At 44.1% G+C, this 25,319-nt stretch overlaps 1 protein-coding gene across 2 annotated transcripts in view; it reads right to left on the minus strand.

The window, feature by feature from the left end:
• Positions 1–302: 302 nt before the first annotated feature.
• The window catches only part of FGF1 (fibroblast growth factor 1), a 213,151-nt gene continuing 188,134 nt past the window's right edge, over positions 303–25,319 (minus strand). For both annotated transcript variants that reach the window (XM_044277779.1, XM_044277780.1), the window contains exons 2-4: positions 8,649–8,853; positions 7,078–7,181; positions 303–1,128 (exon numbers count right to left, since the gene is read on the minus strand). In XM_044277779.1, coding sequence (XP_044133714.1) covers positions 934–1,128; positions 7,078–7,181; positions 8,649–8,817 — 468 coding nt within the window. In that variant the 5' untranslated portion in view covers positions 8,818–8,853 and the 3' untranslated portion in view covers positions 303–933. The remainder of the gene's footprint in view (positions 1,129–7,077; positions 7,182–8,648; positions 8,854–25,319) is intronic.

The following is a 25,319-nucleotide window of genomic DNA, read 5'->3' on the forward strand; positions in this document are numbered from 1 at the left end:
TTGTCGCGCGACAGATAGGGCGCAACAGTTTTCGCGCGACATTTTGTTGCACTAATGTCGCGCGACAATTTTTATAATGGCAGTCTATGGTGTCGCACTGCAACATGCGACATGTTGCGACTGCGACAGTCGCAGAAAAATCCATCTTGAATGGATTTTCTGCGACTGTCGCGTTGCAGTCGCAGCACGTCGCATGTTGCAGTGCGACACCATAGACTGCCATTATAAAAATTGTCGCGCGACATTGGTGCAACAAAATGTCGCGCGACAAATGTCGTCGTGTAGACCTAGCCTAAAGGTCTTTTTACATGGACTATTAATCAGTCTCATTATCGGGAATGAGCGTTTATAGAAATGTTTGTTCCCGGTAATTTACCTGTGTAAAAAGTGCCAGTGATCTCTCAAAGAACAAGAAAACACTTGTTCATCTGGTGCTCCTGTTGATCTGCCATCCCCAAAAATCATTGTTTCTGTGCTGTCTAAACAGTGATCAATGATTCTCTGTGGGGGAAGCAATCGCTATATTCATCACTTGTCACCATACAGCGGAGGTAATTGCTGAATAGAAACCTAGCGCTCATCTCTGCTGATGATCAGGCAATGATCAGGAATGTTTACTTTATTCCTGATAATTGCCTATCCATCCATGTAAAATAACCTTTGGTTTACTCCATTGATAGGATTAGTAAATCTGGGCCCTTGTCCTTCACTGATATCTGTCATTGTTAATTGCTCAAAATTGACCCCTTCATCAAGAATCACTTTCCTGGAATACAATTAGAATGTAAGTTCTGCCTCCTGGACTTCTATGCATTTTGTATAACACTAGGGTTTATAAGCACTTCTTCTATACCTTACTTTGGTCTTTGAACACTATGCAATTATTTACAGCAATACCACATATAGCAAGTAACCATAGTCACTGAGAGGTATCTAGTCACTAGACACTGGCAAGGGAAGGAACAGGATGGCTTTTTGGCCGTAATGAGTCCGCGATCCACGCTTGCTTGTCCCATTCTTCTTAATGCCGACAAACCAATTGAGCTCAGCATATTTCTTTGACTTGTATGTATTGTAGCTATTCTCTTCTACAGTCTCCAGAAACAGGCATTCCTCATTCTGCGTCATCTTAAAAAAACAATAATAACCCCAGTTTATTGCTTGTGGGAAAACTAAACTTTGGTGTTATATTTAGAGAACTTGGACAGGATTGCTGTGTTAGAGCTACATTCTGGCTGAGCAAATTATTGCTGTTGGTCAGGACTTGAAACCAAAGCTACCCTGGACTTCCTGCTGCGGCACTGTCTGGGATTTATTTAAAATCTGCTCTTTTTGCATTTTTCATCACTGTAGTGTAGTGTTTTACCACTAATAGAACCACTTCTGACATCTTATGGTTCTTTCACTGTCATATTTACATGCTCTGAGGGAGGAAGAGAAAAACTTAATAGGGGGAATTCTACAAAAATGGAAACATCTGAAGCAGATATTAAAATGGGGCAAGTATTTAAAGAGAACCTGTCACCTGGATTTTGTGTATAGAACTGAGGACATGGGTTGCTAGATCGCCGCTAGCACATCCGCAATACCCAGTCCCCATAGCTCTGTGTGCTTTTATTGTGGAAAAAACACGATTTGATACATATGCAAATTAACCTGAGATGAGTCCTGTATGTGAGATGAGTCAGGGACAGGACTCCTCTCAGGTTAATTTGCATATGTATCAAATCAGGTTTTTTTCCACAATAAAGGCACACAGAGCTATGGGGACTGGTTATTGTGGATGTGCTAGTGGCCATCTAGCAACCAATGTCCTCAGCTCTATACCCTAAATCCTGGTGACAGGTTCCCTTTAACTGTATACACTTTTCTGCTAATGTTCATTCAGGTTAACCGTTACACTATACAAAATAAATGTACTGCTATAGAACACTGTTAACTGCCTGAAAGGTACATTGAAAGCCTCTTTATTGATTCAATTATTAAAATTCGGTAAACAGGCTAGTGGTGAGATATATACAGTATATATATATATATATATTGCCTCCTGTGTTCACACCACCAAAAATAGCATCTCCCTATTAGATTGTGGGAGCTGTAGAGCCTGCAAGAACGCTGACTTAGTATATTCAGTTGTATCACGCTGCACGCCTCTGATGGCAGGCGTGCAGCACATTCAAACCTCCGGCCCTCATAGTGCTAGGTCTAAGCACATTCAAGCACATTCAGCACATTCAAGCCTCCGGCCCTCAAATGCTAAGTCAGCGTTCTTATAAACTGTATAGATAGGCTGGTTTCACTGCTGGACACTCATTGTTAGAGTGTAGTAGTAATATATATTAGGCAGCCCTATGCACAGTATAGATGGGCTGGCGCTATTGCTACCCACTCACTACCAGAGTGTTGTAGCGCAATATCTGAACTAGACCGTCAGTATGTTTTGCTCCTGAAGAAACACCGACAAATATCGGCAGGGAAACGCGTTGAGCACTGAGTTAATACAGTGCACCTACACATGTTCAGTGTTAATTGACTTATGATATATGTAGAGCCGCCATGTGAGTTGAGGGGTGGTCCACTCAAAACAAGGACTTGGCTACCTCACTAATCCTATGGGCTCTACAGCTCCCACAATCTAATAGGAAGACGCTATTTTTGGTGGTGTGAACAGAGGAGGTAGTAGTTATATATATATATATATATATATATATATATAGATATATATATATATATATTCCCTACGCTCCTGTTCACACTTTTAATAATTGAATCAATAAAGATGCTTTTAACGTACCTTTCAGGCAGTTAATAATGTTCATTCAGGGGTGAACACTGAGAAAAGGGCCCTTATGCAAGTTTTGTGTATGGGCCCCACTTTATTAACTGACACGTCATATAATAAATACATGTTATACACACACCGTATGTATGTAGCAGTACACACATAGGATGTGCATTAGACACATGTAGCATACACACATAAGACAAACACCCTTGCCTTTATATGTAGTCTAGAGGGACAGACTGTATACTCTCTACTGTCTCTACTGCTTTGCAACACATTGTCTGGATTAAATTGAGCACTGACAGATCTGTGGGAAAACACACCGTTTCAAACATTTCTTAAAATCTGTAAGCATCACCAACAAGATTTAGTCAGTAATTAAACAGCACAAACATAGGCATTATGGTGCCAAACATAGCAATTGCTATGGGACCCTTTATCACTCAGACATAAGACGGAGTTTGTAAAGGCAATGAACTATTGTAGGGGGTGTAGGAAATTCGACACAGTCCCCTCTTCAGGTCTACTTGTCACGACCATGGTCATGGTCGTGACTCTTTTAGCCGCATGCAGTTGCCAGTGGTTAGGTTAGTTGTCAACCTCAGGTGAGGGCTGTTAGTATCTTGCCTCACGTGTGGTTGCCGTTGGCAACATGATAGTATTGGCAGTATAGCAGCCTGTGCTTTTGCTAGGCAGCTTGCTGTCAAGTGCATGCGGTTGCACCTGGCAACCTGTCTAGGTATGAGTGCACTTTCCCTGTTTTGTGTGCACGGGGTTTATGTGTGTGTGCACTTCCCTTTTAAGTGGCTTCACTACCCTGTCTGGCGTTGGAAGGGTTAATTTCCTTTCCAGTGTGTGTCTGTGTGGGTGCAGCTACTTGGGTCTCTGCTGAGATCTGAAGCTGAGGGGTACTTCAGCCTTGTTGTAAGCTGGAGTCATCCTCCTGGTCTCTTTTACCATCTGCCAGTGAGGGCCCCCCTTGTGGTCATAAAAGTTATACGTGATCTTTATTTTATGTTTGTGTGGTGTCTATTATCACTGCAGCTATGGATCTGGTTTCCTGTGTGTTTATGTGTGTGTGCTGTGTCCTATTTATGTTTGGTGTGGACACTAGCATTTGAGCACGGGATCCAGTCAGTGTGTCTGTGGCAGGTAGGTGTGGAAGTGCTTTCACTCACCTGCCATATCCATAGGTTGTTTAGGTTTCCCCTTCCTTGCAGTTTGGCCAGTTTAGACTCCTGTTCCTCCGTGTCTAGAAAGAACAGGTTGTCTTACCCAGCTCCTAGCTCAGGGATCTGCTGAGGGCTAGTAGGTTCCTGAGTATGAGCCCTCCTACCATCAGGGTTGGCTCATACAGCTAGGAGTCAGGGTCAGTTTTAGGGGTGCGATAAGAGGTGACCTGCTCCCTAGTCTGTTGTCCTGGCCGAGCAGCTTCCTATACGTTTAACATCGCACAGCTGAGAGTTTTCCCCTCTCAGTTGTGACACTACTATGATTTTATATTTTGCTCTTGGGTTTTTATGCCCCAGGTGCATTATCTTGCACTTATCAACATTACATTTTAGTTGCCAGATTTTTGACCATTCCTCTAGTTTTCCTAAATCCTTTTCCATTTGGTGTATCCCTCCAGGAACATCAACCCTGTTACAAATCTTTGTGTCATCAGCAAAAAGACACACCTTACCATCGAGGCCTTCTGCAATTTTGCTGATAAAGATATTAAACAATATGGGTCCCAGAACAGAACCCTGAGGTACCCCACTGGTAACAAGACCATGGTCTGAATATTCTCCATTGACTACAACCCTCTGTTGTCTGTCCCTCAGCCACTGCCTTATCCATTCAACAATATGGGAGTCCAAGCACAAAAACTGCAATTTATTGATAAGCTTTCTATGTGGGACAGTATCAAAAGCCTTACTAAAATCCAGATAAGCGATGTCTACTGCACCTCCGCCATCTATTATTTTAGTCACCCAATCAAAAAAAAATCAATAAGATTAGTTTGACATGATCTCCCTGAAGTAAACCCATGCTGTTTTTCATCTTTCAATCCATGGGATTTTAGATGTTCCACAATCCTCTGCTTAAGTATGGTTTCCATTAATTCCCCCACTATTGATGTCAGGCTTCCTGGCCTATAGTTGCCCGATTCCTCCTTAATACCTTTCTTGTGAATCGGCACAACATTTGCTAATTTCCAATCTTCTGGGATGACTCCTGTTTCCAGTGATTGGTTAAATAAATCTGTTAATGGTCCACCGCTAAGCTCATTTAATAGCTTTGGGTGTATCCCATCAGGTCCCTGTGACTTATTTGTATTAATTTTAGACAGCTGACTTAGAACCTCTTCCTCTGTAAAGACACATGCACCAAAAGATTAAGTAGTCTTCCTTCCTAACTGAGGTCCTTTTCCTTCATTTTTCTTTGTAAAAACTGAACAGAAGTATTCATTGAGGCAGTCAGCTAGTTCTTTATCTTCTTCCTGTGCTATGATAGATGGTGTGCATTAAAGGGGTTGTGCCATGTATGAAAGTTATCATTCATCTATCCACAGGATGACGGATAACTAACTGATCAGTTGAGTTTCAACCATTGGGACCTCCACCAATCCCGAGAATGAAGGTCTCATTTTCTTATCCAGATGGATGATCCATTCATTCTCTGTGGGACTGCCAGAGATGGTCGGACCCCTGCAAATCAGTTAGTTATAAGTGCCATAAACCCTTTAAGCCTGTTTCTACCATATCACAGTGCTGTAATGTCAATAAGCAGAATAACCTTATACTATGACATTGCTATGTACATTTTTCCTGTACTATGACATAGCTATTCACATTATACCACTATTATGACATCACTGTGTGCATTCTTCCTTCTCTTACATGACTGTAAGCATCCTCTCTATACTATGATATCACCATGGGCATCAACCTGTACTATGATATCACTGTGTGTGTTATTCCTGTATATTACAAAATAGACTTCATCTTCTGTACTTGCTGCTGAAGATGTTGATGGAATGGGTCCCTATTTCAAGTTGTGCTATTGGGCTCCATGCTTTCTTGTTATTCCCCGTAGCAAACCAATCTGACAAGAATGCAAATATAAATCAAATCATTACATCATAGTGGTTTCTAATAGCAAAAAAAAAATCATGCAAATCAGATGGCACCAAAAATCTAAACTCCATAGATAGTCAGGGGGTTAGAGTGTGTGTGTGTGGGGGGGGGGGGGGGGGGGGGGTAGAAACTCTCCCAAGTGCACCTACAACATCTTAAATGTCAGTGTGATCACCAGACCTGCAAAGAGGGTCACTGCCTCTGGTATGCCCTGGTATATACTGTAGAAAATGAGGAGAGCACAATCCAGATGGCTTTTAAAAAACACATTTCAAAAATGACATCAGATAAAACATAGTGGGCATCATACAAATTAAGTCTCCACCGTCCCAATACGTTTCTCTTGTAAGAGGCTGGACAATGGACATTGCTACAGAATCCACTGGAGACCAATTTAGCAATTATGCTGCCATCTTAGAACTGCTGAGGAAACTGGTGAGGTGAATCTGGCGAATGTGAGTAATTTGATGATTTATGTGAAGTGTATCACTGACACTCTAGGACAGTAGTGATCCCAAACAATCTAGGGACTACCAAGAAGTACTAGGTAAGTAACAGTGACCTTGTTGGCTAGGCTTTGCTTTTAGGGGCAATCACTCAGAGACAGAGATGGGTCCCATTTGTTTTACATGATTTTATTGCCATTAGCAACCACTATCATACAATGATTTGATCTCATTTTGCATTTTTCCCAGATATGATTTTATTTCCACGGTAATTAAAAATTACATAATAGGAATTTGTCTATTCAGTAATAATAAAAACTTTATGGGTCTGAACGCTCACATCCCCAATTAAATGATCTTCTATGCTTTTATGACATGTCAGAAGATGATGGCCTTACATGGAAATTCAATTTAACATATAGTATATGCTGGAGACTGCCCTATACCTATAAACAGTGATGGTCAGTTCACAGTGTTCGCCAGCGAACACATGCGGGCTGCCATCTTTAGTAAGGTAGACTCACCTGTCCGGCGATGCACAGGTAAGCCCTTACCTGTGCTGGGAGCCGGTCTGAAATCAAATGCAGCCACCGGGAACAGGCAGTTGCTGGCAAACACTGCGAACTGACCATCACTGCCTATAAACAGTAAAATGTACTTGCTTCACACTCAATCAAGTCCACCTTGCAAAATGGTAAAACCATCTTATAATTATTATACTCACCGATCCATACAAAAGGCCAGTGGAGTCCATAGCCAAGTAATTCCCAGAGCCAGTGTCCTTGATACACACCACACCAATGTTTTCTGAACTAAGTTGTAATCTAACTAAAAATAGAAAACAAAATTACAGCTACATCACAAAAACAATATTAATATAACAGACAGTCTGCTGTAAAGTTCAGTGTCTGGCTACAGTTTGACTGTGATGAATAATGGTATAAAACAACATACTGTAATCTCTAAAATAAAGTTTCACTTTAGTTAACTTGTTTCCTGCCTTTAGTTGTCACATTTGGGCACCCTCTTCTTAGAATGGAGTCGCCCTGCCCATTAACTGAACAACACTGGCTAGTCTTCTTTGGGTCCATTCACGCGTCCGCAAAATGGTTCTGGATCCAGATCCGGACCCATTCATTTTCAATAGGGCAGCAAAATACGGTCACCGACCATGTGCGTTCCGCACATGGCCAGCACTTTAAATAGAAATGCCTTTTCTTGTCTGCAGACAAGAATAGGACATGTTCTATTTTTTTGCGGAATGGAAGTGCGGATGCGGACAGCACACTGTGTGCTGACCGCATCTTTTGCGGCCACATTTAAAATGAATGGGTCCAGATCCGTTCCGCGACGTTGCAGAACAGATCCGGAACAATTTTGCGGACGTGTGAATGGACCCTAATTGTGCCTGAGGCCTTAAGCACACGACCGTATGTATTTTGCAGTCCGCAAAAAATACGGATGACATCCATGTGCTTTCCGTATTCTGCGGAACGGAACAGCTGGCCCCTAATAGAACAGTCCTATCCTTGTCCGTAATGAGGACAATAATAGGACATGTTCTATTTTATTGCGGAACGGAAATACGGACATACAGAAACTGAATGCACATGGAATAACTTTAGTTTTTTTTGCAGACCCATTGAAATTAATGGTTCTGTATGCGGTCCGCAAAAAAACCCCAAAAAAACGGAACCTACACGGAATGAAAATATGTTTGTGTGTATGAGTCCTTAAAGTGGATGTCATGGAGGGGGCTTCCCTGCTCAGGACCTCCCTTTATCGGCTAGAAAGCAGAGACACCGTGAAATTAAAGAGACCACCTGGCCAGATCTGGGTGGCAATTCCGATGCATGAATATCCAAAATAACATAATATTGATTCAGCATCAGCATAAAAGCTATTTCATTGTATTGAAACATATGGTAAAAATCCTGGAACATACTGCCAGACACTACAAATATGGTTTGATCGAAAAATCTATCTTAATCATGGATAACTAGACACTGCCTTTCCAGCAGTTACAGCTGATCACCAGGGCTTAGAGAAGCATGAGAAAATGACAATGCCACCACTAGTTTAACAAGCTTTTCTACCTGTTGTGACTAGCACAGGGGTTGCACTAGGGACAGGCCCAAGTACTGCTCAGACGATGTGGCTACATTATTACCTCTAATTTAGGGCCACCACTGAAAGGATATCACATTTGAAGGCCCTTTAAAAAACTTTCTAGATAAAACTCCATCTGATAATCTACAATTGAAAAAAGTAATTTAGCAGCTGCTGACCACTTACTGTTCAGGTCATCCCTGTCCCTTGTTCCATCTACCACTCCGTCTGGAAGTATACGCAAAAAGTACCCTCCATTGCTGCAGTAAAGGAGCTTTGGCTTCTTGTAATTCCCCATGGGAAGGTTAAATGTCTCTGTCATTGGGTTGAAAGTTGTAATATCCCCCTCAGCCATGTTCTTGGTTTTCTTGGGAATTCTTGTCTTTTAACACTGAAAAAATATACAAATATAAACATTCTTACTAGAAATGATAAAAGTACATGAATAGAATCACAGAATAAAGTGGTCTAAAAGGCAAGAGATGCGAAAGTCCCCAAATGCTGTTGCGCATTTCTACCTGGGGGAGCAAATTTATGATAGGTGCATAAAGTCCGACACACAGCCAACCGCTCCCAGTTACCTCCAGCGTGAAATGACACATACAATGGGAGGAGGAAGGAGGCTGTGAGTCCTACCTATCACTGACTCATGTGACGCAGGCCGCACAGGTGCACCTGAGTGTTACCCATAGATCAAAATCAAGGCACATTGAAACCTGAGGTTGCCACACCTCCAGGCATACATATACAGACAGTGGTCTAAAAGGCAAGAGATACCTTGTATGCACTATTGCTGGGGATTGCAGTTAGCAACAGATCACATGGGCAGGATATGCTCCCCCAGATAGAAATGCGCAACAGCATTTGGGGTCTTGAGCATCTCTTGCCTTTTATCAGCTTGAGTGTTTAGCCATATATTGTTAATTGCAATTGCCACTGTAGTGCACCATTTTCAGTGATTTTTTTAAGTACATGAAACGGGTTAGAATATTTTTATTTCAAAACACTGTGACATATTCGCACCTTACAGGTAGACCTTATTGTTCTAAATACCCCTTTAACGTTTTCCATGTATTTGTGAACAAGCTAGCTTGTTTTTATCATTAGCTCAGAGTAAAGGCTTTTTACCCCTTAACCCCTTAAGGACCCTGGGATTTTCCATTTTTTGCATTTTTGTTTTTCACTCCCCGCTTTCCCATTGTCCTAACTTTTTATTTTTCCATTCACATAGCCTATTGAGGGCTTTTTTTTTTGTGGGACAAGTTGTACTTTTTAATGGCACCATTTACGGTTGCATACCATGCAGTAGGAAGCAGAATTTTTGTTTCCAAATGGGGTAGAATTGGGAAAAAATGCTATTCTGATAAAGGTTTTTATTTTTATTTATTACACTGTACCCTATGCTACCGCAAATTGACCTGTAATCTTCATTCTCCAGGTCTGTATGGTTACAACATGCCACACTTGTATAATTTTTCTTGCGTTTTAGTACGGAAAAAAAAAATAAAACCATTAAGGAAATAAAAAGAATGTTATAACTATATTCTGACCCCTATAACTTTTTTGTAGTTATATGTACGGGGCTGTGTGTGGGCAAATTTTTTTGCGGGACAATCTGTTCTTTTCAGTGATACCAATTTGAAGCGTGTGCAACTTTTTTTTCCTGTTACGCCATTTGACATATGCCATTAATATTGTTATATTTTAATTGCATGGGCATTTTCGCACACAGCGATGCCCATGATGTTTATTTTTTTTTATTGGTTAAGAATTTTTATTTTAAGGAAAGGGGGGTGATTTGAACTTTTATTTTTTTATATATTTGTAAAACATTTTTTTTACTTTTTCTTAACTTTTTTTTAAGTCACCTTGGGTGACAATAACTGGCAATTATTAGATTGTCCATTGAGTTCATTGATGGTTATATAGCCATAATTGAAGATTTCATTTGCACTATACCAGGGATGGGCAAACTGCAGCTCTCCAGCTGTTGCAAAACTACAAATCCCATCATGCCCTGCTGTAGGCTGATAGCTGTAGGCAGACTGGGCATACTGGGAGTTGTAGCTTTACAACAGCTGGAGAGCCGCAGTTTGCCCATCCCTGCACTATACCAATACAATGCTGCCACCTCGTGGCCTGTATTGGTATAGTCCTCAAATAAGCTACAAAGCCTGCTTGAGGCTTCGAGTTATTTCTGAGATATAACAGGTTCCCCGATCTCAGTTGGGGAACGTTGTTACCAAAGCAGAAGCACGCGACTTCCACTTCCGGACTGCGAAAATGCCATGGCTGATTGCATACATGTGCCACGGGTCTCTGCTATTTAAAATAGCAGAAACCCGATGGCATTGGCGCCATGCAAGCAGGCGCCATGTTTGGGGACCGGACTTCCGCCTTACGTATACGTCGGAGGTCCTTAATGGGTTAATGACCAGGTGATTTTCCATTTTTTCATTTAGTTTTTTTACTCCCAGCCTTCCCAAAGCCTTAACTTTTTTTTATTTTTCCACTCACATAACCATATTGAAAGCTTGTTATTTGTGGGACAAGTTTCACTTTCTAATGTCACCATTTACAGTTGCATACAATGTAGTGGGCAGTGAAAAATAAATTCCAAATGGGTTGGAATTAGAAAAAAAAACAACACAATTCCACCACAGTTTTATAGGTTTTGTTTTTGCAATGTTTCCTATGCAGTAAAACTGTGTGAGTGCTCAATTTTTGCAGGGCAATCTGTACTTTTGATATCATTTTGGGGTGTGTATATTTTTTTTATCACTTTTTATAAAATTTTTGTGGGTGGTGAAGCGACCCCCAAAAATTTATAATCTGCCATTTTGACTTTTTTCCCATTTCGCCGTTTGCTGTATGGGATAATTATTTTTATATTTTAATGGTACGGGTGTTTTCACATGCAGTAATACCCATGATGTTTATTTGTTTAATTGTTTATATATTTTAATTTTGGGGGAAATTTTGATTAATTGATTTAAAAAAAACGATATATATATTTTTATATATTTAAAAACTTTTTTTTTTTTTACACTTTTTTAAACACTTTTTAACACTCCATCACAACTAAAGTGCAGCAGCCCCAGATCACTCAGGAGGACTGAGGCTGCCACACACATCATGGTTTTTGACCTCACAGATGCCGTGGTCACTTTGACAATAGCATCTGGGGGTTAAATGTATGCGATCAGCCATATCATCGATTGCATACATTAGATATTAGTTTAACCGCCTCCGGACCGCCTAAGGCTACTTTCACACTAGCGTTCGTCGGTCCGCTCGTGAGCTCCGTTTGAAGGGGCTCACGAGCGGACCCGAACGCTTCCGTCCAGCCCTGATGCAGTCTGAATGGATGCGGATCCGCTCAGACTGCATCAGTCTGGCGGCGTTCAGCCTCCGCTCGCCTCCGCACGGACAGGCGGACAGCTGAACGCTGCTTGCAGCGTTCGGGTGTGCGCCTGGCCGTGCGGATCCGTGCGGATCCGTCCAGACTTACAATGTAAGTCAATGGGGACGGATCCGTTTGAAGATGCCACAATATGGCTCAATCTTCAAGCGGATCCGTCCCCCATTGACTTTACATTGAAAGTCTGGACGGATCCGTCCGAGGCTATTTTCACACTTAGCTTTTATATGCCAATATAATGCAGACGGATCCGTTCTGAACGGAGCCTCCGTCTGCATTATTATGATCGGATCCGTTCAGAACGGATCCGATCGAACGCTAGTGTGAAAGTAGCCTAACGCAGGATCGGGGTGCGGAGGCGGCTGTCTGAGGCAGAGTCACGCGTTGGTGCGTCATCTCGCGATGCGCATGCGCGGGCCGGCTTTGAGCGTCATCTCACGTCTCGCGAGATGACGCACCAACGCGTGACTCTGCCTCAGACAGCCGCCTCCGGACCGCGATCCTGCGTTAGGCGGTCCGGAGGCGGTTAAACTAATATCTAATGTATGCAATCGATGATATGGTTGATCGCATACATTTAACCCCCCAGATGCCATTGTCAAAGTGACCACGCACATCTGTGAGGTAAACCATGATGTGAAATATCTCGGCAAAAGACAACTTTTCCCATTTTTTTATACAAAGTTGGCATTTGACCGAGATATTTATCTCACCCAGCATGGGTATATGTAAAATGACACCCAAAACACATTGCCCAACTTCTCCTGAGTACAGCGATACCACGTGTGACACTTTTTTGCAGCCTAGGTGGGAAAAGGGGCCCACATTCCAAAGAGCACCTTTAGGATTTCACAGGGCATTTTTTTAAAATGTTGATTTCAAACTACTTCTCACACATTAGGGCCCCCAAAATGCCAGGACAGTATAACTACCCCCCAAGTGACCCCATTTTGGAAAGAAGACACCCCAAGGTATTTCGTGATGGGCATAGTGAGTTCATGGAAGTTTTTATTTTTTGTCACAAGTTAGTGGAATATGAGACTTTGTAAGGAAAAAAAAAATCATTTTCCGCTAACTTGTGACAAAAAATAAAAAGTTCTATGAACTTACTATGCCCATCAGCAAATACCTCAGGGTGTCTACTTTCCGAAATGGGGTTATTTGTGGGGGTTTTCCACTGTCTGGTCATTGTAGAACCTCAGGAAACATGACAGGTGCTCAGAAAGTCAGAGCTGCTTCAAAAAGCGGAAATTCACATTTTTGTACCATAGTTTGTAAACGCTATAACTTTTACCCAAACCATTATTTTTTTTTACCCAAACATTCTTTTTAAAATCAAAGACATGCAGAACAATACATTTTGAGAAAAATGTATATATAGATGTTGTTTTTAAAAAAAAAATTACAACTGAAAGTGAAAAATTTCATTTTTTTGCAAAAATGTCGGTAAATTTCAATTAATAACAAAAAAAATAAAAATGGCAGCAGCAATGAAATACCACCAAATGAAAGCTCTATTAGTGAGAAGAAAAGGAGGTAAAATTCATTTGGGTGGTAAGTTGCATGACCGAGCAATAAAAGGTGAAAGTAGTGTAGTGCAGAATTGTAAAAAGTGGTCTGGTCATTAAGGGGGTTTCAGCTAGGGGAGCTGAGGTGGTTAAAACAGCAGGCACCCGCTGCACTCGCAAATAAGTCCCAACCACCAATGTATATATGCGTGCAGCGGTCGGGAAAGGGTTAAAGTAAAGAAAAAATTGCACACATCCTTCACTGCTAAAAATACTTATTACAATTAAATAATTTTATTTGTCAGTCTATTAGTTTTGGTACAGATAGGGCTATCCGTGTTTAACCCCTGAATGCTGCAGTCAGTTTTGTCCTTTATGTGATAATTTTCTTCTTTTTTTTGGGGGGGGGGGGAGGGGGGGGTTCATCTTCAGAGAGAAATGAACAGCCAAATTAGGGCTTGCTTTTTGTGGTGTGAGTTGTATTTTTCAATGGCACCATAAGTGAAAGTCAGTTTAACCTAATGTAGTGTCCAGTGCAGGGGTGAACATACTGCCTGTGCTGTTGATTCAGCTGCACAAGGGCCCAGCATGGGAGAGGGCCCTTCCCAGTGACAGCAGAGGTGTTTTTTTATTTTATTATTTTTTTCACTCCCTCTAGCAACAGAGTAACCTGGGTTGCAGGTCAGGGGGGTGGGGGGGGATGAGCGAATTGACTTCGGATGAAACATCCGAAGTCGATTCACATAAAACTTTGTTCCAATACTGTACAGAGTGGGAGCTCTGTACAGTATTAGAATGTATTGGCTCCGATGAGCCGATGTTATTGCTTCACAAAGGCTTGTGAGACTTTGCGTAATAACTTCATAAATTAATTTGTACTGTAAAAAAACATTTCCCGAACTCGGGTACGGTTCCAAGTGGTATTAAAATTAATTTCTGAAGTTATTACATGAAGTCTCGCGAGTAGGGATGAGCGAACCCGAACTGTATTTTGGGGTGTGTGCTGTTTCTTTCAAATTTAATTCATGCACTATATTATTATATCTTCTTTCACTATGTTGTTTCTATGTATTGTTCTCTGCTGCCATCTGCTGGCCGGAATTCGTATGCTGCACGCCTTGTTTCTTGTCTATAAAGTTTTTCTCTGCTGGGCGTGGTTTTAGCAGCCTTGGTCCTTGTCACTTCCTGTAGCCATTTTCAGTGCTGCACTCCTTGTGACTGGAGACTCACACCTTGGCTTGTGAAGGCATCAGTTTTTGACCAGCAGCTGCCTCAGCAGTTGCCTCAGGAAAGACATCCACATCACAGCATCTACTGCATTCCTGTACTGCATCACCGTATGTCACTGCTCTGGATCAAATAAACCCACGTTTGATTGCATCCTCATGTCTACGTCTGGATCCATCTAACCTGAGCATCTGCCAGTCCGGTCTGCTCCACTGCTTGGATACAAAGGTAGGACAGTCACAAGGTCATTATCAGTTACACCTTTATTCGCCTTCATGTGGGGACAGAACAGGGTGTTCGTGACACGGACCCGAACCCAAACATTTTCGTAAAAGTCCGGGTTCGGGTGCGGTGCTTTCTTGGCGCTTTTTGAAAGGCTGCAAAGCAGCCAATCAACAAGCGTCATACTACTTGCCCCAAGAGGCCATCACAGTCATGCCTACTATTGGCATGGCTGTGATTGGCCAGTGCAGCATGTGACCCAGCCTCTATTTAAGCTGGAGTCACATAGCGCCGCACGTCACTCTGCTCTGATCAGTGTAGGGATAGGATGCAGCTGCTGCTGTTAGGGCGAGATTAGGCAGGGATTTACTCTTCCAAAACACTTAACGAAGTTATCGATCTACAGCTTTGAATCATTCAACCTCTGCTATTTAAATGCTCACTGTTTTTAGGCTGCTCAGAGCGTTTTTCTGTCACTTTTTTCTGGGGTGATCGGCGGCCATTTTGTGTCTTGTGGTGCGCCAGCACAAGCTGCCACCAAATACATTTAACCATCAATAGTGTTTTTTTTGTTTTTTTTGTTGCTATATCCTACATCAGGTGCTTGGCTGTGCTTGCTATTTTATTGAGGGGTGAAATACAATTGCCAAAATAGCAGTACCCTAAATCTGGTGTTTCAGCTGTGGCTAGCCAATTGTAATACTGTCTGCTGTCTGGCAAAGGATATATTTTTGTTCTGGCTTGAAATACAATTCCCAACATCAGTGGTTTCTGCTGTATCAGGCCAAGTTTAAATCTATCCATAAAAGGGTATATTAGATTGAAGGTGCGGATAGGGTCATCCTCATGACTTTACATGCTACCGTGCATTTCCAAGTCTAATTCTGTCCGTAAACGTATACCTGTCATCCAGCGCCTAAATAATAGGCCTACAATTTATATTCAGCTAAATCTGTTGCTACTGCTGTGGCTGGTCAATTTATTTAGTGTCCGCCAAAGCACAGTTTTTGTTCTGGGTTGAAATACAATTCCCAATTTAGCAATTCCCTAAATCAGTGGTTTCTGCTGTATCAGGCCAAGTTTAAATCTATCCATAAAAGGGAATATTACATTGAAGGTGCTGATAGGGTCATCCTCAATAACTTCACACGCTACCGTGCATTTCCAAGTCTAATTCTGTCCTTAAAAGGGATACCTGTCATCCAGGGCCTAAATACTAGGCCTACAATTTATATTCAGCTAAATCTGTCGTTACTGCTGTGCCTGTATTAGTGTAATACGGTACCTAAATAGATAGCCAGATAGTGTTAGGTGCCTGTAAAAAAATGCCTGAATTTGAATTCAATACATTGGGCCAAATAATTTTTTTCTTATTGTGGTGAACGGTAACAATGAGGAAAACATCTAGTAAGGGACGCGGACATGGTCGTGGTGGTGTTAGTGGACCCTCTGGTGCTAGGAGAGGATGTGGCCGTTCTGCCACAGCCACACGTCCTAGTGAACCAACTACCTCAGGTCCCAGTAGCCGCCAGAATTTACAGCGATATTTGGTGGGGCCCAATGCCGTTCTAAGGATGGTAAGGCCTGAGCAAGTACAGGCATTAGTCAATTGGGTGGCCGACAGTGGATCCAGCACGTTCACATTATCTCCCACCCAGTCTTCTGCAGAAAGCGCACAGATGGCGCCTGAAAACCAACCCCATCAGTCTGTCACATCACCCCCATGCATATCAGGAAACTGTCTGAGCCTCAAGTTATGCAGCAGTCTCTTATGCTGTTTGAAGACTCTGCTGGCAGGGTTTCCCAAGGGCATCTACCTAGCCCTTCCCCAGCGGTGGAAGACATAGAATGCACTGACGCACAACCACTTATGTTTCCTGATGATGAGGACATGGGAATACCACCTCAGCACGTCTCTGATGACGAAACACAGGTGCCAACTGCTGCATCTTTCTGCAGTGTGCAGACTGAACAGGAGGTCAGGGAGGAAGACTGGGTGGAAGACGATGCAGGGGACGATGAGGTCCTAGACCCCACATGGAATGAAGGTTGTGCCACTGACTTTCACAGTTCGGAGGAAGAGGCAGTGGTGAGACCGAGCCAACAGCGTAGCAAAAGAGGGAGCAGTGGGCAAAAGCAGAACACCCGCCCCCAAGAGAGTCCGTCTGCTACTGGCCACCGCCATCTAGGACCGAGCACCCCAAAGGCAGCTTCAAGGAGTTCCCTGGCGTGGCAGTTCTTCAAACAATGTGCTGACGACAAGACCCAAGTGGTTTGCACGCTGTGCCATCAGAGCATTAACGTTCTGAACCTTAGCACAACCTGCATGACCAGGCACCTGCATGCAAAGCATGAACTGGAGTGCAGTAAACACCTTAAAAACAACTCACTCAGGCTCCCCCTGCTACCTCTTCTGCTGCTGCCGCCTCGGCCTCTGCCTCTGGAGGAACGTTGGCACCTGCCGCCCAGCAAACAGAGGATGTACCACCAACACCACCACCTCCGTCACCAAGCATCTCAACCATGTCACACGGCAGCGTTCAGCTCTCCATCTCACAAACATTTGAGAGAAAGCGTAAATTCCCACCTAGCCACCCTCGATCCCTAGCCCTGAATGCCAGCATTTCTAAACTACTGGCCTATGAAATGCTGTCATTCAGGCTGGTGGACACAGACAGCTTCAAACAGCTCATGTCACTTGCTGTCCCACAGTATGTTGTTCCCAACTGCCACTACTTCTCCAAGAGAGCCGTGCCTTCCCTGCACAACCAAGTATCCGATAAAATCAAGTGTGCACTGCGCAACGCCATCTGTGGCCAGGTCCACCTAACCACAGATACGTGGACCAGTAAGCATGGCCAGGGACGCTATATCTCCCTAACTGTACACTGGGTAAATGTAGTGGCGGCTGGGACTCAGGCGGAGAGCTGTTTGGCGCACGTCATTCCGCCGCCAAGGATCGCAGGGCAACATTCTTTGCCTCCTGTTGCCTCCTCCTCCTACTCGGCTTCCTCCTCCTCTTCTTCCACCTGCTCATCCAGTCAGCCACACACCTTCACCACCAACTTCAGCACAGCCTGGGGTAAACGTCAGCAGGCCATTGTGAAACTCGTATGTTTGGGGGACAGGCCCCACACCAGGAGTTGTGGCGGGGTATAGAACAACAGACCGACGAGTGGCTGCTGCCGGTGAGCCTAAAGCCTCAAGGTGGTGTGCGATAATGGGTGAAATCTCGTTGCAGCTCTGGGACTAGCCGGTTTGACGCACATCCCTTGCCTGGCGCATGTGCTGAATTTGGTGGTGCAGAAGTTCCTTCACAACTACCCGACATGTCAGAGCTGCTGCATAAAGTGCGGGCCGTCTGTGCGCACTTCCGGTGTTCACATCCTGCCGCTCCGCAACTGCGGCCTTCCCGCTCACCGCCTCATATGCGACGTATTCCACCAGGTGGAACTCCACCTTGCACATGCTGGACAGACTGTGCGAGCAGCAGCAGGCCATAGTGGAGTTTCAGCTGCAGCACGCACGGGTCAGTCGCACTGCGGAACAGCACCACTTCACCACCAATGACTGGGCCTCCATGCGAGACCTGTGTGCCCTGTTGCGCTGTTTCGAGTACTCCACTAACATGGCCAGTGGCGATGACGCCGTTGTCAGCGTTACAATACCACTTCTATGTCTCCTTGAGAAAACACTTAGGGTGATGATGGACGAGGAGGTGGCCCAGGAGGAGGAGGAGGAGGAAGAGGGGTCATTTTTAGCACTTTCAGGCCAGTCTCTTCGAAGTGACTCAGAGGGAGGTTTTTTGCAACAGCAGAGGCCAGGTACAAATGTGGCCAGCCAGGGCCCACTGCTGGGGGGAAACGCAGGACGATGACGATATGCCTCCCGCAGAGGACAGCTTGTCCTTACCTCTGGGCAGCCTGGCACACATGAGCGACTACATGCTGCAGTGCTGCAGTGCCTGCGCAACGACAGCAGAGTTGCCCACATTTTAATGTGTGCAGACTACTGGGTTGCCACCCTGCTGGATCACCGGTACAAAGGGGTATGAGCTGCACTGGAGCGTGATAGGAAGATGCGCGAGTACAAGCGCACATTGGTAGATGCGCTACTGAGAGCATTCCCAAATGTCACAGGGGAACAAGTGGAAGCCCAAGGCGAAGGCAGAGGAGGAGCAAGAGGTCGCCAACGCAGCTGTGTCACGGCCAGCTCCTCTGAGGGCAGGGTTAGCATGGCAGAGATGTGGAAAAGTTTTGTCAACACGCCACAGCTAACTGCACCACCACCTGATACGGAACGTGTTAACATTTCACAAACATGGTGGAACAGTACGTGTGCACACCCCTCTACGTACTGACTGATGGTTCGGCCCCATTCAACTTCTGGGTCTTCAAATTGTCCACGTGGCCAGAGCTAGCCTTTTATGCCTTGGAGGTGCTGGCCTGCCCGGCGGCCAGCGTTTTGTCTGAACGTGTATTCAGCACGGCAGGGGGCATCATTACAGACAAACGCAGCCGCCTGTCTACAAACAATGTGGACAAGCTGACGTTCATAAAAATGAACCAGGCATGGATCCCAAAGGACCTGTCCATCCCTTGTGCAGATTAGACATTTATAACTACCTCCCCTTAACCATATATTATTGTACTCCAGGGAACTTCATCATTCAATCCTCTTTTTATTTTCATTTTACCATTATATTGCGGGGCAACCCAAAGTTGAATGAACCTCTCCTCTGTCTGGGTGCCGGGGCCTAAAAATATCTGACAGTGGCCTGTTCCAGTGTTGGGTGACATGAAGCCTAATTTTCTGCTATGGGACCTCTTTCTTTTGTCTGGGTGCCGGGGCCTAAATTTCTGACAATGGCCTGTTCCAATGGTGGGTGACGTGAAGCCTGATTCTCTGCTATGACATGAAGCCTGATTCTCTGCAATGGGACCTCTCTCCTCTGTCTGGGTGTCGGGGCCTAAAAATATCTGACAGTGGCCTGTTCCAGTGTTGGGTGACATGAAGCCTGATTCTCTGCTATGACATAAAGCCTGATTCTCTGCTATGGGACCTCTCTCCTCTGTCTGGGTGCCGGGGCCTAAAAATATCTGACAGTGTCCTGTTCCAGTGGTTGGTGACACGAAGCCTGATTCTCTGCTATGACACGAAGCCTGATTCTCTGCTATGACACGAAGCCTAATTCTCTGCTATGACATGAAGCCTGATTCTCTGCTATGACATGAAGCCTGATTCTCTGCCATGGGACATCTCTCTTCTGTCTGGGTGCCAGGGCCTAAATATCTGACAGTGGCCTGTTCCAGTGGTGGGTGACATGAAGCCTGATTCTCTGCTATGGGACCTCTCTCCAATTGATATTGGTTAATTTTTATTTATTTTATTTTTTATTTTGATTCATTTCCATATCCACATTTGTTTGCAGGGGATTTACCTACAAACCGGATTCCGAAAAAGTTAGGACACTATACAAATCATGAATAAAAACTGAATGCAATGATGTGGAGGTGCCAACTTCTAATATTTTATTCAGAATAGAACATAAATCACGGAATAAAAGTTTAAACTGAGAAAATGTACCATTTTAATGGAAAAATATGTTGAATCAGAATTTCATGGTGTCAACAAACCCCCAAAAAGTTGGGACAAGGCCATTTTCACCACTGTGTGGCATCTCCCCTTCTTCTTACAACACTCAACAGACGTCTGGGGACGGAGGAGACCAGTTTCTTAAGTTTAGAAATAGGAATGCTCTCCCATTCTTGTCTAATACAGGCCTCTAACTGTTCAATCGTCTTGGGCCTTCTTTGTTGCACCTTCCTCTTTATGATGCGCCAAATGTTCTCTATAGGTGAAAGATCTGGACTGCAGACTGGCCATTTCAGTACCCGGATCCTTCTCCTACGCAGCCATGATGTTTTGATTGATGCAGAATGTGGTCTCGCATTATCTTGTGGAAAAATGCAGGGTCTTCCCTGAAAGAGATGACGTCTGGATGGGAGCATATGTTGTTCTAGAACCTGAATATATTTTTCTGCATTGATGGTGCCTTTCCAGACATGCAAGCTGCCCATGCCACACGCACTCATGCAACCCCATACCATCAGAGATGCAGGCTTCTGAACTGAGCGTTGATAACAACTTGGGTTGTCCTTGTCCTCTTTGGTCCGGATGACATGGCGTCCCAGATTTCCAAAAAGAACTTCGAATCGTGACTCGTCTGACCACAGAACAGTCTTCCATTTTGCCACACTCCATTTTAAATGATCCCTGGCCCAGTGAAAACGCATGAGCTTGTGGATCTTGCTTAGAAATGGCTTCTTCTTTGCACTGTAGAGTTTAAGCTGGCAACGGCGGATGGCACGGTGGATTGCGTTCACTGACAATGGTTTCTGGAAGTATTCCATTCTGTGATTTCCTTTACAGTAGCATTCCTGTTTGTGGTGCAGTGTCGTTTAAGGGCCCGGAGATCACGGGCATCCAGTATGGTTTTACGGCCTTGACCCTTACGCACAGAGATTGTTCCAGATTCTCTGAATCATCGGATGATGTTATGCACAGTTGATGATGATAGATGCAAAGTCTTTTCAATTTTTCGCTGGGTAACACCTTTCTGATATTGCTCCACTATGTTTCTGCGCAACATTGTGGGAATTGGTGATCCTCTACCCATCTTGGCTTCTGAGAGACACTGCCACTCTGAGAAGCTCTTTTTAGGCTGGGTTCACACTTGAGCGTTGCGCAAACGCGCGTTTTACGCGCGTTTTTGACGCGCATTTTTATGCACGTTTTTGTAATAGTAAACGCGCGTTTGACGCGCGTTTGTGTGATTCACTACAGTGTCCTATGGCCACAAACGCCCCAAAAGTCGCTCATGTACTTTTTGGAGCGTCGGGCGTTTTACAGCGCGATCGTACGCGCTGTAAAACGCCCAAGTGTGAACCATTCCCATAGGGAATCATTGGTTTCTCCTTGTTGAGCGTTTTACAGCGCGTAGGAACGCGCTGTAAAACGCTCAGGTGTGAACCCAGCCTTATACCCAATCATGTTGCCAATTGACCTAATTAGTGTTAATTGGTCTTCCAGCTCTTCGTTATGCTCAAATTTACTTTTTCCAGCCTCTTATTGCTACTTGTCCCAACTTTTTGGGGATTTGTTGACACCGTGAAATTTTGAATCAACGTATTTTTCCTTTAAAATGATACATTTACTCGGATTAAACGTTTGATCTGTCATCTACGTTCTATTACAAATACAATATTGACATTTGCCATCTCCACATCATTGCATTCATTTTTTTTTCACAATTTGTTTAGTGTCCCAACTTTTTTGGAATCCGGTTTGTACATTTTGCTGCATTTTGCAGCTCTCTAGCCCTTTCCTAGGCTTTTTTACAGCCTTTTTAGTGCCAAAAAGACCGGGTCCCCATTGACTTCAATGGGGTTCGGGTTTGGGGCGAAGTTCGGGTCGAGTTCGGATCCCGAACCCGAACATTTCCGGGAAGTTCGGCCGAACTTCTCGAACCTGAACATCCAGGTGTTCGCTCAACTCTACTCACGAGACTTCACGGATCGGTAACTTCGCTCCTGCTCCGTACAGTATTGGAACAAAGTTTTATGCGAATTGACTTCAGATGTTTCATCCGAAGTCGATTCGCTCATCCCTAATTAGGACTTACTGTGTATCTGCTGCCCGTTGTGTCTAAACTCCATAGCTGAAGGATCTGCGATGACATCATAGTCATGTGATCTTTTCAACAGTGGAAGTGGTGGTAGGACCTGTGATGAGGTCACCATCATATGACCAGTGCAGAAAGAGGAAGCACTCAGCAGTGGTAACCTGTGATGCCATGGAATGAATGTGAGTGCCAGAGAAATTCTGGGAGATGTGATTCTCCCATGTTAAACCTCCTCTCTCCGTAGTGGGGGGGGAATATGTTATTTAACTGGGACTGTATGTTAGAAGGGCTGAGGGGAGGGGAGTGGTGTTAGTTGCTTGGGACTGTATGTTATAGAACATTGGGCAGAGATGACATGTAGAGATGGCATTGCAGTTCGCCTGGCGGTTATTTCGCGGCGAACTTTGCGCGCTTGCAATTCGCCGAACATGCAAACATATGGCGATGTTTGCTGGCGCCATATTTTTTTGCATTGTGCCGAACTTTGACCCATGACACATCCATCAGGTGGGACAGGACAGCCAATTGAGACGTTTCAGCACATGGAAACACCCCCACCCTATAAAAGAACCCGATCTGGCAGCCATTTTACATTCTGTGTTTTGCCAGTGTAGAGGTTGCTTTGTTGAGCAGGGACACGCTGTTAGGGACACCAAACGCTAGCTAATAGGGCCATAAAAGTCCTTTTAAGGACTGGTATAGGAGTGCTATTGATAGGTGTGATATACTGAGGGGTATTATGTACTTATAATATACTTTCTAAAATAGAAAGTATATTATAGTGCATTTTGGAGAAAAAGGAAATTCAGCAGCTCTCACCTGCCACGCCTTCAGCTGTGAGCACAGAAGGCCCGTGTCAGGTAACGGGCAGCAAATGCAAAAAGAGGTTGAAAGAGATCCAGCTCCACTTGAATAAAGGAATGTAGATTTATTTTGCTTGCGGTAAAAACTCATCCATGAATTACAAAAATAGCAGTCTTGTCTACGCGTTTCGGGCTACCAGAGACAATTACAGCCCTTCCTCATGACACAGAAAGACATTAAAAGTGAGACCTTTTAAAGGGGAGGGTGCACCTGTATTCACTAATTGTCTCCACAGGCCTGTAACAGCCCCTAGAAAAGGTGCCACACTTTCAGTTAACTCTTCTCATGAAAAATAATGAAAGAAAAAACAACAAAAAGCATTGAACCATACATATACATAGTAAAAAATAACAGCTATGCAAAGAAATAAATAAGAAGGATACACATAAGGTGTATGCTGAATGCATACTGGTTACTAGGTAGAATATGGTGGAATGTAATGGAAGTCAGATCACCAGAAGAAATTTTGCTCCTATAATACTCCCAGGAAAAGGAGGAGGGGGTGATTTGTTGCACTGAATTATTAGTAACTAAATTATTGCTGCGGGATCAGATCTAAGCGTTTATTGAGCCCCTCAGGATGGCGCGTGTTCAATGAAAATATCCAAAAAGAGTCTCTGTTTAATAATTTTCTTCTATAGTCTCCTCCACGTTTAGGCAAAAAGACTTTTTCTATGCCTTGTACCCAGTGGTGTATCTTGGTTTTGTGCTGCCCTAGGCGAGACTAAACTCTGGCACCCCCCCAATATAAATTTGACCCACCCCTTCCTGTCAAGGCCAAACCCCTTGCTCTCTAAACCCCACCCATTCCTATGTGCCAACCACAGATCCCCCCCCCCTAAACAGTGCCATCCACAGATCCCCCTCCCCTAAACAGTGCCATCCACAGATCCCCCTCCCCGGCGCTCACAGGAGTACATTTATAAACTGTAATCAGTAACTTTAATTATCGCTGATCTATTTACTTGGATACCTTACTCTTAGCTCCGGTAACAGCAGGCAGTGCGGGCGGCGCTCACTCACGAACGTCACGTGCCTGCACCGCCTAGTGGGAGGAGCAGGCGCGTGACGTCAGTGAGTGAGCGCCACCCACACTGCCTGCTGTTACCGGAGCCAAGAGTAAGGTATCCAAGTAAAGAGATCAGAGATGAGTGGCTGATGTATGGAATCAACCCATTGGGACATTCTTTCGGAAAAGGAGCCAATGCCCGCTACAATTGGCCTGAGGGGAGGTGGAAAAACATTTTTATGTGTTTTTGGAAGTGCGTGAAACACTGGGAAAACCGGGGACACAATATAGATATAGTCTGATTCCTTGTTGGCTAGGAAACCTGGTTGGATCCCTAAGTCCAAAATGTCCCTGAGTTCCTTCTGAAAAGAGGGGAGGGGGTTGTCACTGAGAGTGACATACACTGTAGTGTCACTAAGCATGGATTCAATCAGGGTCTTGTATAGACCACTGTCCAGCACGACAACCCCACCCCCCTTGTCAGATTGTTTGATTACAACATCCGCCCTCGTTTTCAAATCCTGGAGTGCCTTTTTTTTCTTTTTTAATAACATTATTGCTACCCCCAGGATTCTGATTAATTTGATCATGCAGCAAAACTAAATCACGTTCCACCAAATCCTGGTATCGATCCAGTGCTGGAGATCTGGACTGAATCGGATAAAAATCTTGATTCTTTGTATGGAAATGCATAGACCTGTTATACAAATCCAGATCCTCCAGGACTGTACTCGACTCCTGAAGTTCACATATATGCATCATTTCATGGAAGCTCATGTGTCTATTATTTAAAGTACTTATATCGACACAGACAGAAGGATCACTTGTGGACGCAACAGGGTAATCAGCGTTCCCAGCCTCTGCAGCACAGACATCGTCACCACCCACCTGAAAATGCCGGCGGAGAGTGAGGGCGCGGGCC

This window comes from Bufo gargarizans, chromosome 2, assembly GCF_014858855.1.
Source record: "Bufo gargarizans isolate SCDJY-AF-19 chromosome 2, ASM1485885v1, whole genome shotgun sequence".
Classification (NCBI taxonomy): Eukaryota; Metazoa; Chordata; class Amphibia; order Anura; family Bufonidae; genus Bufo; species Bufo gargarizans.